The 18,054-nt window shown below is 48.8% G+C and overlaps 1 protein-coding gene across 2 annotated transcripts in view; it reads right to left on the reverse strand.

Moving 5' to 3' along the window:
• Nucleotides 1-3,199: 3,199 nt before the first annotated feature.
• Nucleotides 3,200-18,054, reverse strand: part of DNPEP (aspartyl aminopeptidase) — a 26,776-nt gene continuing 11,921 nt past the window's right edge. Inside the window, exons 1-15 of one of the 2 annotated variants that reach the window (XM_011964664.1) lie at nt 18,024-18,048; nt 17,339-17,432; nt 17,161-17,249; nt 16,933-17,046; nt 16,560-16,685; nt 16,247-16,377; nt 15,912-15,987; nt 15,717-15,824; nt 14,653-14,730; nt 13,025-13,108; nt 11,690-11,850; nt 11,259-11,298; nt 11,048-11,149; nt 4,002-4,169; nt 3,200-3,489 (exon numbers count right to left, since the gene is read on the reverse strand). In XM_011964664.1, the coding sequence (XP_011820054.1) occupies nt 3,439-3,489; nt 4,002-4,169; nt 11,048-11,149; nt 11,259-11,298; nt 11,690-11,850; nt 13,025-13,108; nt 14,653-14,730; nt 15,717-15,824; nt 15,912-15,987; nt 16,247-16,377; nt 16,560-16,685; nt 16,933-17,046; nt 17,161-17,249; nt 17,339-17,432; nt 18,024-18,029 (1,428 nt within the window). In that variant the 5' untranslated portion in view covers nt 18,030-18,048 and the 3' untranslated portion in view covers nt 3,200-3,438. Of the gene's footprint in view, nt 3,490-4,001; nt 4,170-11,047; nt 11,150-11,258; nt 11,299-11,689; nt 11,851-13,024; nt 13,109-14,652; nt 14,731-15,716; nt 15,825-15,911; nt 15,988-16,246; nt 16,378-16,559; nt 16,686-16,932; nt 17,047-17,160; nt 17,250-17,338; nt 17,433-18,023; nt 18,049-18,054 lie in introns of those variants that run through there. The other variant, XM_011964663.1, reaches the window with a different exon arrangement.

Here is an 18,054-nt window from a genome sequence, read left to right on the forward strand (position 1 = left end):
AAGTGATTCTCCTGCCTCAGCCTCCCGAGTAGCTGGGATTACAGGCATGTGCCACCATGCCCGGCTAATTTTGTATTTTTAGTAGAGACAGGGTTCCTCTGTGTTGGTATGGCTGGTCTTGAACTCCAGACCTCAAGTGATCTGCCCACCTCAGCCTCCCAAAGTGCTGGGATTACAGGCGTAAGCCACTGCGCACAGCCTTCATGTATAACTTTTAACTCTCCGTAAACTTAATTACTGTTGACTGGAAGCTTTACTGATAACATAAACAGTAGATTATCACATATGATGTATGTTCTATGTATTATACACTGTATTCTTACAATAAAATAAGCTAGAGAAAAGAAAATGTTATGCCTGTAATCCCAGCACTTTCGGATGCTGAGGCAGGAGGAATGCTTAGGACAGGAGTTCAAGACCATCCTGGGAAATGTAGTGAGAATCCGTCTCTACAAAACATTTAAAAAATAGCTGGGTTCAGGAGGCTGAAGTGGGAGGATCGCTTGAACCTGGGAGGTGAAGGTTGCACTGAGCCAAGATCTTGCTACTGTCTTTAAAGACACTGTCTTTAAAAAAAAAAAAAAAAGCTGGGGAGAGAGAATATATTTACTATTCATGAAGTGGAAGTGGAAATGGCTCATCATAAAGTCTTCATCTTCATCGTCTTCATGTTGAGTAGGCCAAGGAGGAGGAAAAGAGGGGTTGGTTGGAGCATTAGTGGGAGAAGAGGCGGAGGAGGTAGAATAGGGGGTTGTGGGGCCGGGGGTTCAGAAAAGCCAGGCATACTTGGTATAACTTTTTTTTTTTTCTTTTTTCCGAGATGGAGTCTTGCTCTGTTGCCCAGGCTGGAGTGCAGTGGTGTGATCTCGGCTCACTGCAACTTTCACCTCCCAGGTTCAAGCGATTCTCCTGCCTCAGCCTCCCGAGTAGCTGGGATTACAGGTGCCCACCACCACAACCGGCTAATTTTTGTATTTTTAGTAGAGATGGGGTTTCACCATGTTAGCCAGACTGGTCTCGAACTCCTTTCCTCATGATCCGCCCACCTCAGCTTCCCAACCAAACTCTCTCTTAATCCCTTTTGCAACCAAACTCTCTCTTAATCCTTGACATACGAGCAACCACTGGTCTGCTGTCACTATAGTTCAGTTGGCATTTTCTAGAATTTATCCCATGGGAAAAACTTAGGCAAATGTACAATACTATATGTATATTTATCTCAGCGTTGTTTAGACTTGTCAACTGGAGAAAAAAATTAAATGACCATTATTAACAGACTGAATAATGACCATTTATACAATAAAATACCGTGCACCAATTGTAAGAGTAAATATAGTGCTAAGGTAAAAATTTTTATGTAAGTAATACATGGTACATTCTGTTATACAAAAGGAAACCATTACAAAAAGGGTAAGGCTCTTTTGTCACTCCCAACCCAGAAAATCACTGTAAAAGTTTGATGTGCATTTTTCCAGGCTTTTTCTATGCATGTATACATCTACATACATATTTATACACACATAAAAATATATATTAATTTTTTTTGAGACAGTCTTGCTCTATTGCCCAGACTGGAGTACAGTGGCATGATCTTGGCTCACTGCAACCTCTGCCTCCCCGGCTCAAGCTATTGTCCTGCCTCAGCCTCTCAAGTAGCTGGGATTACAGGCACCCGCCACCACGCATGGCTAATTTTTTTGTATTTTTAGTAGAGACAGGTTTTCACCATATTGGCCAGGTTGGTTTTGAACTCCTGATCTCAAGTGATCTGCCCACCTCAGCCTCCCAAAGTGCTAGCATTACAGGCATAAGCCACCATGCCCGGCCATATAATAATATTTTGAAGGTACATGGGTTTTGCACAAATTCCTTATCCTATGTCCAGTTCTGCAACCTGCCTTTTCTACTCAACAATGTCTTTGTAATCTCTTCATGTTAGTACATACAATATACAATTTACCTTTTTCTCAATAGCTACCTATAACAGACATTTCATAGTGTATTTGGCCTTGCCTTTACTGAGAAATCTTTAGATGAATTCTAACTTTTTGCCATTGCTAAATTAAATTTATATGTATTGATATAGAAATATCTCTATATTATATTTTTAGAAAGCTGAAGTGGAATATTTATATAGACATAAACTTTTATATAGATATCAGAAAGATTGGAAGGACACCAGTTTGTACAATTATTTTAGTGGAAGGAAGGAGATTGGTTTATAAACAGACTTTGACTTTTTCTTCTCTTTTTTTTTTTTTTTTTAAAGACAGTTTCACTCTTGTTGCCCAGGTTACAGTGCAATGGCACAGTCTTGGCTCACTGCAACCTCCGCCTCCTGGGTTCAAGTGATTCTCCTGCCTCAGCCTCCCAAGTAGCTGATATTACAGCATGTGCGACCACGCCCGGCTAATTTTGTATGTTTAGTAGAGATAGGGTTTCTCCATGTTGGTCAGGCTGGTCTGGAACTCCTGACCTCAGGTGATCCACCCGCCTCAGCCTCCTAAAGTGCTGGGATTACAGGCATGAGCCATCGTGCCCGGCCTTTTTTCTTTGAGACAGAGTCTTGCTCTGTTGCCCAGGCTGGAGTGCAGTGGCACCATCTCAGCTCACTGCAACCTGGGTTCAAGCTATCCTCCTGCCTCAGCCTCCCGAGAAGCTGAGATTACAAGTGTGCGCCACCATGCCTGGCTAATTTTTTTGTATTTTTTCACCATGTTGGCAAGGCTGGTCTTGAACTCTGACCTCAAGCGATCCACCTGCCTTGGCCTCCCAAAGTGCTGGGAATACAGGTGTGAGTCATGGCACCCAGCCAGACTGACTTTTCCAATTTTTTCAGTGATAATCTTTTTTCCTGATAATATGTTCACAACCAAGTAATACCAGGGACTGCTGAGAAGTGGATGATGAAGGGTGATAAGGTATAGACTGTGCCCTTCTCTTTGCAGCTCCTGAGAGGGGTTGGGGAGGGACTGGGGAAGGTGGGAAACAGCTCTGGCTGCCCAGAGCAGCTCTGAAGGGGGCCCAATGCTGAACAGGATATCTGAGGGCAGAGCGGGACACCTATTCTGGGGATGGAAGGAGGAGAGACCGTTGAGGCCACTTCCTAGGAGGAGGACTAGGGGTGGGAGAAGAGACCTTCCGCTTAAGGATCCAGCCCACCCTTCACCCACTTCAGGTAGGGACTTGAGACAGAGAAGAGATTTAAAATCAGATTTAAAACCATCATCTCCCAGGAGTGTGGCCTCCTCCACCTGCTCCCCAACTGTTCTGGTTCCAAAGGTTCAAGCCAGGTTCAACTCCCACTCCTCTAGTCTCCAAATAAGCATAGCACGGAGAGTCTGAGTGAAAATCCACTTTAATAATCCAGCTTCAGCTCAGCTAAGAACTTCCCCTCTCAGGTGCAAAGGGATAGCAGGGAAGTCTTTCCAAGAGGGCTCAATCCACTAAGAGATTATGGCTCAGAGAAGGGAACAGCTCAAAGAAGCCCTATAATGGGAGGCAACATGGAATTTGAAATTAGTGAGTGACCAGATGGAGATGTCCTACCACCCACCTCACACCAACATTATGTTCCAGCAGGAGAAGCATCGAGGTTTCATCTGTTCTTGACAGCCACCCCAGTCTTCTCAGCCCTGATCCCCTCTTCCCATCCCTTCATTTTCCATTTCTTTGGGTCAGGGCCCCTGAGCCTTGAGAAGAATATGTACCGTTGTTTTATCTCTTTTTTCTCTTTTGTAGAGACATGGTCTTGCCATGTTGCTCAGGCGGGTCTCAAACTCCTGGCCTAAGCAATCATCCCACCTTCCAAAGTGTTGACATTACAGCATGAGCCATTGTGGTTGGCCAGGACCCTTGTTTTCCTACATGGCCCCAGTAAGACAACCAGCCCCCCCTACTCAGGCCAGTCACTTTGTGATGGCAATGCTGTCCCAGCAACCAATCCAGGCACTAGAGGGGAAGGAGCCCAGCTGCCATGGAGAGGGTCTGGGGTGGGTTACCTTGAAGAGGGTGAGGGTCTGGAGGACGCCTGTAGTGCAGGCCATCTCCCGGATAGAGTGCATGGCCAGCTGGGGGCTGCCTAAATCTAGCACCCGCAGCCCCAGCCGAGAAGCCAAGATAGGTCCAATGGTGGTTCCACAAGGGGAGTCATTCCGGACCATGAGATCCTAGGGGGAGAAGGAGACTCATGAGCAATATGCAGTGTGTGCTTATCAGAGCCAAGGAGGACGCCATCTTAGAACTGCAGGGCGGGAAGGGGCTTGGGAGACGGTCCATTCGGGGCAAAAATCAAAGCCAATGCTAAATGGCAGACCCCAAAGGACAATATATTCTGAATTGGTCCCATTCGCTCTCCGTCACCACCACCCTAGTTCCAATCCATTCCCCACACAGCAGGAAGGGGGATTTTAAAAAGTATCCATCCTTGTCACCCTCTTGCTTAATATCCACACCCAGAGAAAAAGAACACTCAGTGATATTAATGTCTTTAAAAATATTGCTGACATTTTGAAATGATTTTCTTTATATTATGGTAAAAGAGTCAATAAGAAAATGAAAATACGATGCTAGATATCAAGGTTTTCAGTGTAAGAGGAAACAGAATTACAAAATCAAATTGGTAATAACTATTTAACCAAGAATAATTTTATGAATAATAATTATGGTATTAACTCATGATTTTTATTTAAACATTTTTATTTTATTTTATTTATTTTGAGATGTAGTCTCCCTGCGATGCCCAGGCTGGAGTGCAGTGGCACGACCTCAGCTCACTGCAACCTCTGCCTCCTGGGTTCAAGTGATTCTCCTGCCTCAGCCTCCCGAGCAGCTGGGATTACAGGCACCCACCACCACGCCCAGCTAATTATTGTGTTTTTAGTAGAGATAGGGTTTCACCATATTGGCCAATCGAACTCCTGACCTCAACTGATCCATCCATCTCGGCCTCTCCAAGTGCTGGGATTACAGGCCTGAGCTACTGCACCTGGCTTCATGATTTTTAAAATATGTACTTTTTTCTTGCTGTGTCCATGGAAATGTTCCCAAAGTACCATCCCCTCCCCAAAGAACAATGAACACTTGCAGTGCCAGACCATGGTCTCTAATACCATTGCTCATCAAAAGCTACTGAGTCTGGGGGGTGAAATGAACAAGACACGCCTGCAATTTTTGTTGTTCCAAAGAGCAAGGAGACTTCCAAGAGTCAAAGGCCACAGGGGTTATGCTGAAGGGGCTCCCATTGGTCAAAGCCATGACAATTCACACATCAAATATAATAATTATAGTGGACACTGAATAAATGAAATTCCATGATCTATGATAGTCAGAAAGGGAAAAGCAGGCCAGGTGTGCTGGCTCACACCTGTAATCCCAGCACTTTGGGAGGCCAAGGCGGGCAGATCACATAATGCCAGGAGTGCGAGACCAGCCTGGCCAACATGGTGAAACCCTGTCTCTATTAAAAATACAAGAAACAGGCCGGGTGCGGTGGCTCACGCCTATAATCCCAGCATTTTGGGAGGCCGACGTGGGCGGATCACGAGGTCAGGAGATCAACACCATCCTGGCTAACAGGGTGAAACCCCGTCTCTACTAAAAATACAAAAAAATTAGCCGGGCCTGGTGGTGGGCACCTGTAGTCCCAGCTACTCGGGAGGCTGAGGGCAGGAGAATGGCGTGAACCCAGCAGGCGGAGCTTGAAGTGAGCCGAGATCACGCCACTGCACTTCAGCCTGGGCGACAGAGCAAGATTCCAACTCAAAGGAAAAAGAAAAAAAAAAATACAAGAAACAGCCAGGCATGGCGGCTCACGCCTGTAATCCTAGCACTTTGGGAGGCCCAGACGGGCGGATCACGAGGCCAGGAGATCGAGACCATCCTGGCTAACACGGTGAAACCCCATCTCTACTAAAAATATAAAAAAATTAGCCGGGCGTGGTGGTGGGCGCCTGTAGTCCCAGCTACTCGGGAGGCTGAGGGCAGAATGGTGTGAACCCAGGAGGCGGAGCTTGAAGCGAGCCAAGATCACGCCACTGCACTTCGGCCTGGGCGACAGAGCAAGATTCCAACTCAAAGAAAAAAGGAAAGAAAAAAAAAATACAAGAAACAGCCAGGCATGGTGGTGCACGCCTGTAATCCCAGCTACTCGGGTGGCTGAGGCATGAGAATCTCTTGAACCTGGGGGGAGGAGGTTGCAGTGAGCAGAGCCTGGGCGACAGAGCGAGACCCTGTCTTAAAAAAAAAAAAAGGAAAAAGGAAAAGGAAAAATCCTTCTTTGTCACTATTTGAGATGACATTTCACCTTGAAAAGTGGATAACAGAAAGAATTAGCATTTATCCTGCTTTCCAATAGGAATGATATTCCATGATAACCAAAGAACCCTAGTTGATTGGAGGGAAGAAGTTCCACTTCACAGAAGAATGGAAGACTGAAAGAATTCAGGGGAAGCGGGCATTTTCCGGTAAATTCTAATGAAATTACTGATTTAGGCAAGGATTACTGTGTTAAAACCATTAGGTGTCTGGTTAATAGGGAACTCATCACTTATATGGGTCACTGTCAGGTCAATAGTGGGAAAACCACCATATAATGAAGGGGTAAGAGGCCATCACTGGTCCAGTGGTCAATCTTTGCAAGGCTAAGGGTGGCCCACCCAGATATCATGTGTGTGATGCCATATGAATACACCAGCCATGTCTTCTAGCCAAAAATGTCTAACTTGAGGCTGGGCACAGTGGCTTACGCCTGTAATCCTAGCACTTTCGGAGGCTGAGGTGGATGGATCACTTGAGGTCAGGAGTTCAAAACCAGTCTGGCCAACATGGTGAAACCCTGTCTCTACTAAAAATACAAAAATTAGCTGGGCATCATGGTGCACACGTGTAATCCCAGCTACTTTGGAGGCTGAGACAGAAGGATCGCTTGAACTGGGGAGGTGGAGGTTGCAATGAGCCGAGATCACGCCATTAGACTCCAGCCTGGGCAACAGAGTGAGACTCTCACTCTGTCAAAAAAAAAAAAAAAGTTTAACTTGAATGCATCAAGTCTTTAGAAATTCCAGTTGATAGGAAATACAGGGCTTACAGACAAGCGAAAGACACCATGGGGCAGCAAGGAGACATATCCAGAAGTTTCTTGAATCAGCCAATGTAAAAAGGGGTGGAAGGAACTGTGCTACGTTAGAAGACATTTAAGCAACATATTAGCCAAATATAACGCATGGTCCTGAGTTGGATACTAGGGTGGGTCAAATAACTGTAAAAAAATATTTTGAGGATAACTGGGGAAAATGGAAAGTTATCTGTGCATTAGATGAGGTACAAGTTTACTGAAACAACAATTTCCTGAAATGGGATTGAGACTGGTAGATCATGCCTGTAATCCCAGCAGTTTGGGAGGCCAAGATGGGAGGATTGCTTGAAGCCAGGAGTTCAAGACCAGCCTGGGCAACATAGCAAGAACCCCATTTTAACTAAAAATAGAAAATTAGCCAGCATGGTGGCATGCATCTGCAGTACCAGCTACTTGGGAGGTTGAGGCAGGAAGATCTCCTGAGCTCAGGAGTTTGAGGGTGCTGTGAGCTATGATCATGCCACTGCACTCCATCCTGGGAGACAAAGCAAGACCGTTTCTAATTTTAAAAAAACAATTAAAAAAACACTGAAATAGAAAGGTGAAGATGACTGAGTCAAAAGAGGCAACAAAAATATATCCAATATAATATCATTTTTAAAAACTGTATATGAAGTTCATGCATAGAAAAAAATCTGGAAGACTACACCAAATTTCTGCAGATTAGTGTTTTACTTTCTCATCTCTATCTGTATTTTCTAATTTTCTAAAATACATGTGTCCTACTTCTGCCGTAAGTTATTAAAGAAAAATCTCCCAATGTCTTCTCACTGCCTTAGAATAAAATTGAAATGCCCTTCCATGGCCTAGGTATTCCTGCATGATCACTGAGCTGGGCCTCTTCCCTGACCCCCTCCTGCTCTCATCCTGGCTCTACCATCCTGCCTTTCTCTCCTCCTAATAGAGAGCTCATTCCTGGTCCCCTTGGGGCCTTTCTACTTGTGCCCTCTGGCTGGGACCCTCCCATAGCTGCTTGTTTCTCAGTGGTTAGGTCTCAGCTCCAATATCCAATATCAGAGAAGGCTTTCTGGGGGCAGAACAATTCAGCTTTCTGAAAGGAAGAGCTAGCACTGTACAGCAGAAAGAGCCCTGGGCTGGGAGTCAGGATGCCGCGGTTCTACGCCTGACTATGCCAGAACTTGCCTGCTATGATTGTCACTGGACCACCCATGCCCGAGTCCCTGATATAGACAGGTAGATAGATATAGAAATAGACAGTCATGCACTACATAGTGACATTTCAGTCAAGGATAGACTACATGACAGTGGTCTCATAAGATTATAATGGAGCTGAAAAATTCCCGTCGCCTAGTGACATCACAGCTGTTGCAATGTTGTGGCACAATGCATGACTCACTTGTCTGTGATGACGCCGGTGTAAATAAATCTACCGTGCTGCCAGTCATATAAAAGCATAACACATGCAATTATGTACAGCATGCAATACCTAAGAATGATAATAAATGACTATGTTATGGTTTATGTGTTTACTATATTATGCTTTTTATTGTTATTTATTTATTTTGAGATGGCGTTTCACTTGTTGCCCAGGCTGGAGTGCAATGGCGCCATCTTGGCTCCCTGCAACCTCTGCCTCCCAGGTTCAAGCGATTCTCCTGTCCCAGCCTCCTGAGAAGCTGGGATTACAGGTGTGCACCACCGCACCCAGCTAATTTTTGTATTTTCAGTAGAGACGGGGTTTCACCATGTTGGCCAACTGGTTTTGAACTCCTGACTTCAAGTGATCTGCCCGCCTCGGCCTCCCAAAGTGCTAGGATTACAGGCATAAGCCACAATGCCCGGTCTATTGTTATTTTAGAATGTACTCCTACTTATTGGGGGAAAAGAAAAAGTTAACTGTAAAACAGCCTCAGGCAGGTTCTTTAGGAGCTGTGCCAGAAGGAGCTTTGCCGGAAGGCGGCATTGTTATCATAGCAGATAGCAGCTCCCTGAATGTCAGTATCCCTGAAGACCTTCCAGTGGGACAAGATGTTGAGGTGGAAGACAGGGACATTGATAATCCTGATCCTGTATAGGCCTAGGCTAATGTGTATGTTTCTGTCTTGGTTTTTAACCAAAAAGTTTAAAAATTTTAAAAATAACTAAAAATTTTTAAAATAGAAAAAAGCTTATAGAATAAGGATACAAAAATTATTTTGAATAGCTGTACTATGTGCTTGTGTTTTAAGCCAAGTGTTATTACAAAGGAGTTAAAAATTTAAAAAATGGAAGTTTATAAAGCAAAAAAGTTGGCCGGGCGCAGTAGCTCACACCTGTACTCCCAACACTTTCGGAGGCCGAGGTAGGCAGATCACAAGGTCAGGAGTTCGAGACCAGTCCGACCAACAGGGTGAAACCCCATCTCTACTAAAAATACAAAAATTAGCTGGACGTGGTGGTGGGTACCTGTAATCCCAGCTACTCAGGAGGCTGAGGCAGGAGAATTGCTTGAACCAGGGAGATGGAGGTTGCAGTGAGCCGAGATCGCGCCACTGCACTCCAGCCTGGGTGACAAAGCAAAACTCCATTCAAAAATAAATAAATAAATGAATAAATAAATAAATTACAGTAAGCTAATTTATTGTTGAAGAAATACAATTTTCAAAATAAATGTAGTGCAGCCTAAGTGTTCAGCATTGATAAAATCTGCACTAGTGTACAGTACTGTCCTAAACCTTCACATTCACTCACCACTCAGGGCAACTTCGAGTGCCGTAAGCTCCATTCATAAGTGCCCTATACAGGTGGACCATTTTTAATCTTTTATAACATATGCTTGCTGTACCTTTTCTTTTTCTTTCTTTTTTTTTTTTTTTTTTTTTTGTTTTTTGGAGACAGGGTCTCACTCTGTCACCCAGGCTGGAGTGCAATGGCAAGATCTCAGCTCACTGCAACCTCCACCTCCCGGGCTCAAGAGATCCTTCCCAAGTAGGGAAAGCCTCCCAAGTAGCTGGGACTACAGGCATGCACCACCATGCCTGGCTAATTTTTGTATTTTTTGGTAGGATGGGGTTTCACCATGTTGGCCAGGGTGGTTTTGAACTCCTGACCTCAAGTGATCTGCCTGTCTTAGCCTCCCAAAGTGCTGGGATTACAGGTGTGAGCCAACGTGCCTGGCCTCCTGTACCTTTTCTATGTTTAGATATACTTACCATTTTGTTACAATTAGCTACAGTTTTCAGCATAGTAAGAAGTCGTACAGGTTTGCAGCCTAGGAGCAATGGGCTACACCACACAGCCTGGGTGCACAGCAGGCTGTCCGTCTAGGTTTGTGTATGTACACTCCATGATGCTCACACAACAACCAAATTGCCTAATGATGCCATTTCCTAGAACATATCCCTATTGTTAAGCGATGCATGACAGTATGTGTGTGTATATATGTGTATATACAATACTGTTACATACATATATGTATACAACATATATATGTACACAAACACACTGAGGAGAAAGGACTAGATGGCTGATTTCTCAGGCAAGAGAGAAAATGAGTAGCTGGAGTTCCATACTCCCCAGCCCTGAACTTTCCCTGTGGAAGCCCCTAGGGTGTGTACGAGACACAGGAAAGTGGGGGTGCTGCAGGGAAAGACAGGCCTACCGTGTGCCAGGAGCACACTGTACCTTCAGTCGTCATAGAAATCCAGCAAAGTAGGCATCACTATCACTATTCTACAGATGTGGAAACTGAGACTTAGAAAGGCTAGGAGACTAGTCCAAGGTCACACAGCTAGCACCGCAGCAGAGCCAGCATGGAATCCAGCTATATCCAAAATCCCTACTTTTCTCACTCTACTGGGACCCCCTCCACTGAAGGCCATCTACCAGGTTCCCCGTTCATGGGGGACTCATCTGTTTGTGTCCCCACCAAGCTCCCTCCATCACACCTTCCCAGGCAGGGCCCGCCCTCACCTGCAGGGGGACCTTGACTTTGTTGGCCACCTCTCGGATCAGGGCCTCTGACACTGCGTTTGAGGCATAGCGTTGCTTGCTGTTCACCTTGATCACGGGGCCCTGGGGAGAGCCAAGGGTGAGGCAGAGGTAATGACAGGCCCAAAGGGAATGAGTGGGGGCCCAGAACAGCCAGGCCTCCAAGTCCCCAGGGAGAAATGGCACATCTCACCTTGTGGAATAAGGGCCGGTGGTTCTCCTCATGCTTGTCCCTGTAAGAGACAGGTAAGGGCCAGGCATAGCAAACAGGAGGAGGCCTGTCAACACTCACCACCCTCCCATGGCAGACATCACTAGTAGATCACCACTCTTTCCCGCCCAGCCCAGCGGGACTTTAGAGTCATTCCATACACAGGGTTCCGCGCAGCCTCTAGTAATAGATGAAAACAAGTTTGTAGACAAAGGCTATTCCACACACCTGGGTTAGGCATTGCATGACTTTGATCGAGTTGGTCTCGGAGTAGTGAAAAGGAAGTGCCCCTGAACCTCCCAGCAGAATGAAGACGGGAGAAAGGAAGAGGCTGGGGCCAGGGCAGAGCCTTGAGGCAGGCTACGCTTGGGTCCCCAGTTATGTGAAGACTGTGACTGGCACTAGAGACTCACAGGTAGTTGGGATGCACAGCATGGGCCATGTCTGCGCTGATCATGAAGGACTTGGGTATGGCTTCCTCAAAGGCCGTCGGGTGCTGGCACGAGGCTGAGATCCGCCGCAGCACCAGCTCTGTCAGCAGTGACTGTGCTCCCTGTGCACTCTCAGACCCCACCTGGCGACAGCAGAGTCCTGACTCTGGGAATCTGGGCTCAGGGGCCTGATCTTGGAAGCCAGTGAGAGGGGTCCACTGCCCAACTAGCCCAAAACCCCACTGAGTCACTGGGTGTTATTAGCAACACCCCTAACCTGGGGTCATCACTGAACACTGGACAGTGGGCTGAGGCCAAACTAACTCGCAGTGTTAACAGTACTGATGGGTTTCCTGCACTACTCCCCTTCCTCCTCCTGTGATCCTCACATCACAGGATGACAGGGTCATCCTGTGACCCTCAGCAGAGGTGCCCCACCACACTGGTTAATTTTCTTTTATGCATATGACAGAGACTGCTACCTGTCCATGATATCTTTTATAACAGAACACCCAAGTTGTAGTTGAGCACTTAACTACCTAGCTAGAGATGACATTCCCAGGCTCCCCTGCAGCTAAGTTCTGTGGAATGTAAGCAGTGATGAATGTCATTTCTGGATTACACCCTTAAAGCCAGGGGGTGTCTACTGCCCCTTTTGTATTTTTAGTAGAGACGGGGTTTCACCGTGTTAGCCAGGATGGTCTCGATCTCCTGACCTCGTGATCCGCCTGTCTCAGTCTCCCAAAGTGCTAGGATTACAGGCGTGAGCCGCGCCCAGCCTTCTTTTCTTTTCTTTTTTTTTTTTTTTTGCCAAATTCAAATTGCCCTTCCTACTAACTCAGTGCAGACATGATGGCCAGAGCTGGAACGGCCACCCTGAATCCTGAAACGGAAGTCATGTGTTCAGGATGGCAGAGACCCCTACTAAACTGTTAACTCTGACCTGGGTTGTTACATGAGAGAGCACTATCTGTTCCAGCTCTCTTATGCAGCTGAGACTGCAGCCTCACACACACAGGCATCATGAGGACCTACTCTGTGCTGAGCCCTGGGGCTACGAGGATGGACTGGGTAGAGTCCCTGTCCTAAAGGAAGAAGCTCACCATGTGGCACAAAGAGAGATACAGGAAAGACGGTCACCCTCGAATAAGCAGATGTATGTTGAGTCAGAGGAGACACCAAGTGCTAAGAAGGCCCAGGTGGCATCTCCCCTGTCTTTGGGGCCCCCAGAAGAGCCCTGGCTCATGGTGGATGCCTGGCACAAGTTGGCTGTGGAAGACTCTGCAGAGGGGACCCTCCCCAGAACCCTCCACGTACCTCTTCGTTGTCATACAGTGTGATCATGCGCACATGAGGCTCCGTGGCCAGGGAGCCAGGGCCTGCACAGGAATCTATCAAGGCCTGGTTCAGGGAAGGAAATGAGAGCATCATCTCCAACTTCCTTCTGCTGGAACTCAGCCCACCAGCACTTTGGGTGTGCACACTTCCCCGTCCACCAGCACCTTGGGTGTACACGTTCCCCTGTCTGCCTTCCGTGGCCATGGCTTTTATCAATTAGGGCACTGCCTGGCAGAGGGTGTGGTGGGGACCTTTCTTTTCTTTTTTTTTGTCGAGACAGAGTCTCGCTCTGTCGCCCAGGCTGGAGTGCGATGGTGCGATCTCGGCTCACTGCAAGCCCCGCCTCCAGGGTTCACGCCATTCTCCTGCCTCAGCCTCCCGAGTAGCTGGGACTATATGCGCCCGCCACCATACCAGACTAATTTTTTTTTTGTATTTTTAGTAGAGATGGGGTTTCACCGTGTTAGCCAGGATGGTCTCAATCTCCTGACCTCGTGATCCGCCCGTCTCGGCCTCCCAAAGTGCTGGGATTACAGGCGTGAGCCACCGTGCCCAGCCTTCTTTTCTTTCCTTTTCCTTTTTTTTTTTTTTGCCAAATCAATAGCTACATAGGTAGAAACCTTTAGGGTGTGGTAGGGACCGACTTCCTTCCTTCCTTCCTTCCTTCCTTCCTTCTTCCTTCCTTCCTTCTTCCTTCCTTCCTTCCTTCCCTCCCTCCCCCCTCACTCCTTCCTTTTCTTCCTTTTGTTGCCAAATCAATAGCTAGGTAGAAACCTTTTCAACTGGGACAGGAGGCACCATCCTTTGGGTGTTCTCTACCTTCCCATGCAAAAGCCAGTAGGAAGATGTGGAGAAAGAAAAGAGGAAGAGCTGAGAGTCCTGGAAAGTCAAAAGGCTACACAGATCACATAAACTGATTGGCCTCAGGGAAAAGACTAACGTTCAAAGAGGTGACAGACTCCATCAAGGTGACATGACTGGCTGGCTGCCTGCAGAAGTGGATGCAGGTCCCAGGTCCGGCTCTGGTCTCAGTTACAGCTTAAAGCCTATCTCCAGCCACAGGATTACAGGGAAGGAAAGGCAGAAAAAGGCAGAGGGAGATCAAGGGCAAGAGCAGAGAAAGAAAGGGAATTGACTAGGGTAGAGAGAAGGTGGGGAATAGCAAGGTGACTAGGAAGACAGGCTACCTGACTGAGATCCCAAGAAACAGGGAGAAGGCTGGGGCTTAAGCCTGAGGGGTGGAGTAGGAGGCAGAAGGAGGTGGATGATACTGCCTTGTGGGATGATAAGGCCTTTCCCTGAGGCAGAGGTTAACTTCAGGAGAAGCAGCAGGAGCAAGGCTAGGATAAGACACCGTGGTGCTCTAATCAACTTGTCAGCCTTCCTCTTGCCTCAACCCCCTGACAGTGCAAGGACAGAGTCCAAAGGTAGTGATGCTGAGGCTGCAGCATTTAGGGCCCCCTCCTGGTCCATCCAGCACCAGCAGACTGAGCAGGTAGACAATGGCCCTCTCTCACAACCTGCTGGGGCTTTAGGTAGCTCTTCCGACCCCAAACATGCCATCTCTGCCGGTGGTATGTACTGCCTAGGGTGCCCCAGCTCCTCACCTGCAGGGCACAGAAGCAACTGTGCAGATTGTCCAGCCGAGGAGCAAAGATGAACTCATCATAGGCACCACCCAAGACCTAGAGAGATAAGACAGTCAGTCCGACCTTCAACCCTCCACCCTCACTCACCTTTCTTTTGCTCCTAAGGGCCTCCTTGGTTTCTTGCGCAACCTCTCCCTGACCCCGGGCTTAGTGCGCTATTTTCTTTTTTCTTTTTTTTGAGATGAAGTTTCGCTCTTGTTGCCCAGTCTGAAATGCAATGGCTTGATCTCAGCTCACTGCAACTTCTGCCTCCTGGGTTCCAAGGATTCTCGTGCCTCAGCCTCCTGAGTAGCTAGGATTACAGGCACGCACCACCAGGCCCAGCTAATTTTTGTATTTTTATTAGAGACGGGGTTTCACCATGTCGGTCAGGCTAGTCTTGAACTCCTGACCTTATGTGATTCCTCCCGCCTCGGCCTCCCAAAGTGTTGGGATTCCTTGCTGGGCAGGACTGAGCAGAGACTGGAGAAGGGGGCTGGGCTGGCGCTGAGGAACAGAAGGGTGGAGGCCAATAGCTCTTGACCTCTTCCTGTGGGTCAAGAAGAGGAAGGGCTGAATTGTTACCAAAAAGCCCAAAGAAGTTAAACAGAGGAAACCAGTCAAAAAACAGAAACAGAAACTCAGTACATGTTCAAGCAGTACAGAGCATCCAAAGATTTAGCAATCTCTGACCATCAGCAACAGCGAGACAGAGAACAGATGGCCACATCCAGACCTCTTTCCCTAAGCAGTTCAGTGTCAGTGTGGGTCAAAGCAGACAGGGCCCACCTATAGAAGAAACTCCTGTGGAATCTGTAAAAAGGGCCAATTCCAAGACAGTCCTAGCAGGCAGGTCTGGGGTGGGGAACTTGTCTTTTTGAGAATCACCACCTGGAAACAGTGAGGGATGTGTCTACTGGGAAGAATGGGGATGAGAGTCACTGAGGGCTTGGTGGAGGTGAAGGGTGCTTCAGCAGGACTGGCTACGGGTGGCTGGGATCCTGGAGGCCCTCCACCCACAGGTTCCTACAGCCAGTCCTCACCGCAGGCTGGGTGTCTGCAAGGCAGAGCTCCATCTCCACTATGTCCTTGGGGCTCAGCCCCAGATGGGCACAGAGCAGAGACATGAGGACCGAATGGTGCCGCTCCTCCTGCAGAGCAGAAAGACGCTGGGAAGAGTCCATTCCTCCTCTCCTCCCCTCTTCTCAGGGGACTCCCCATGATCAGGGGACTCTTACCGCAGCACTGAGAGGCCCTGGCTCAGGAGTCCCCTTCTCCAGCTCCTCCTGGATGGCTGTGGCAAGAATGGGGACTCTGTGGGGAGATGTGGGTTGGGGGGGGATTGTGAGGAGGGCACAGCAGAGTGGGACATCTGGTAAGTTCAGGTGCCTCCTGATGGGCAACTGCCCCTGCCCTTCAATTCCCAGCCCACTCCCCAAATGGCAAGGCTGTGAGGACCCTTAGAAATTAACTGGGTCCCAAGAGTAAAATGTGACTGTGGCTACCATTAGGTAATAATCACCTGATATCATTCTCCACCCCTCCCAGCCACCGCAGCCCCACCCAGTCTCACAGGTGCATCTCTGTGTTAGGCCCAAAGTTCTCGTTGATGTTTTGCTGCAGATGGATGGCCAGGTGTGGGATGCGAAGAATGGGCCGTTCCACATGCACCAGCCGCTGCTCCAGCCGACCTGAGGTAGGGCACTGTGGCCAGCCAGACCAAGTCAGCCCAGGGTGCCTCCTACCCCAGTGGTCAGTCTTCACTCAGACTAAGCAGGACGGTCCTCTGACCAGACTGCCTCCACCCCTCTTCCCCATGGGTACCCTGAGGAGTGTGGCAGTCAGTCTTCCGAGGAGGCTCTGCCATTCCCAACCTCGGTTCCCACCTTGACAATGACGCGTCCAGCCAGAGTCAGGTCACGGTCAAACCAGGTGCTCCAGATCCCGCCACCATAGGTCTCCACACCGACTTGCTGGAAGCCCACCTGGCTGCGGCGAGACCGACGTTTCACCTGAGTGTAAAGATGGGGAAGAAATCAGAGAAGGCTTCATGACGAGATGTGGAGATGAGACTTCAGCTACACAGACAGCGGATATTAGTGTCACATGAAAGACTCAAAGTGTGGAGGAAGAGGCCAAAAAGTTTACATTCTCCCTTACTCCAGGGGATAGAGGCTCCAGTTTGTACCTCCTGGTTCTCTTTTGCCCTGTACTCCCCCTGACATCTCCTCCCACCCCAACACCGTCCCATTTCCTTACCCGGAGGCAGGGGCTGTCCGTGTGGGCCCCGATGAGGCTGAAGCCATTGCCAGGAACATACTGGCCCCCTACAGCAAAAGCTATGATGGTAGAGGAGTTCCTAGTCATGAAGTACTGAGGAGAAGGGGAGGAAAGACAGGGGTATGAGTTGCATTAGCCATCTGGCACACAGGGCTTTGAGACCCAGCCTAGGGACCCGCCTTTCCATCCCCACCCCACCCCCAGTACCTTGCTCTCCGGCTTAATATTCCATTTCTCAGTCTCCTTGAGTTCACTGAAGCCAGCCTGGAGAAGGCGGTTGCGGCATTCAGCCACAGCTGTGGGAAAAGCACCCTCTCACAGCGATGGAAGCTGGTGAGGGACACATCAGCCTCCACCCTTCTCCCTTGCCCTGGCCACCACTTACCGTGGAAAGGAGAGGGACTCCGGTTCACGAACTTGAGGAGTTCCTTGGCCGCAGTCTGCACCGCCTCTTGGCGGGCCTTACCGTTCATGGCCACCTAGGGGAGGGTGCGCTCAGACTTTTACGAGGTCTGGGACCCCTGACCTTTCACCCAGGTTCCGAGGATTCTCCCATCCCCACCCCCAGAAGTGACCACTCCAAGGCACAAACCTCTGCTTACGCCCGTCCCCACCGACAGACCCAAACCCAGGGCTGAAACTCTCCGTTGAAAGCTTCAGCCCGCCGGCCCAGGATCACGACCCGGGCCCGCCCCTTAACCCGAACTTTAGCCCGACTCCCTAAGTCCCACCCCCATGTTCCTGCCCAGCTAGGAAATCCTTCTGCTCCCAAACTCCGGGATCCCAAGCGGGCCCTATACTCTGAGGCGGCCTGCATCACGTGCGCGTCCCCAGCCCGGAGCCAAAGCCCTGTACTCCAAGGAACACCCTGACTCCTCCCCATCCACCTAGTCTCTCGCAGGACTCCCCCTTCCAGTCCCAGGAACGTCGTCAGGTCACCCTCCGCGAGGCTTTCGGTTTCGCTTTGGGTCGGGCGGCCCCACTGCAGCACCGCGCTAAGCTTGGGCCCGGGAGGGCGCCGGACCCGGTTTGGGATCGAAATTCAAGCGGGGCCGTCGGGAGCCACCTACTTGCATGGCTCCGCGCGTCGGGCCGTGTCCG

This window comes from Mandrillus leucophaeus, unplaced genomic scaffold (assembly GCF_000951045.1).
Source record: "Mandrillus leucophaeus isolate KB7577 unplaced genomic scaffold, Mleu.le_1.0 Scaffold70, whole genome shotgun sequence".
In the NCBI taxonomy this organism is placed as follows: Eukaryota; Metazoa; Chordata; class Mammalia; order Primates; family Cercopithecidae; genus Mandrillus; species Mandrillus leucophaeus.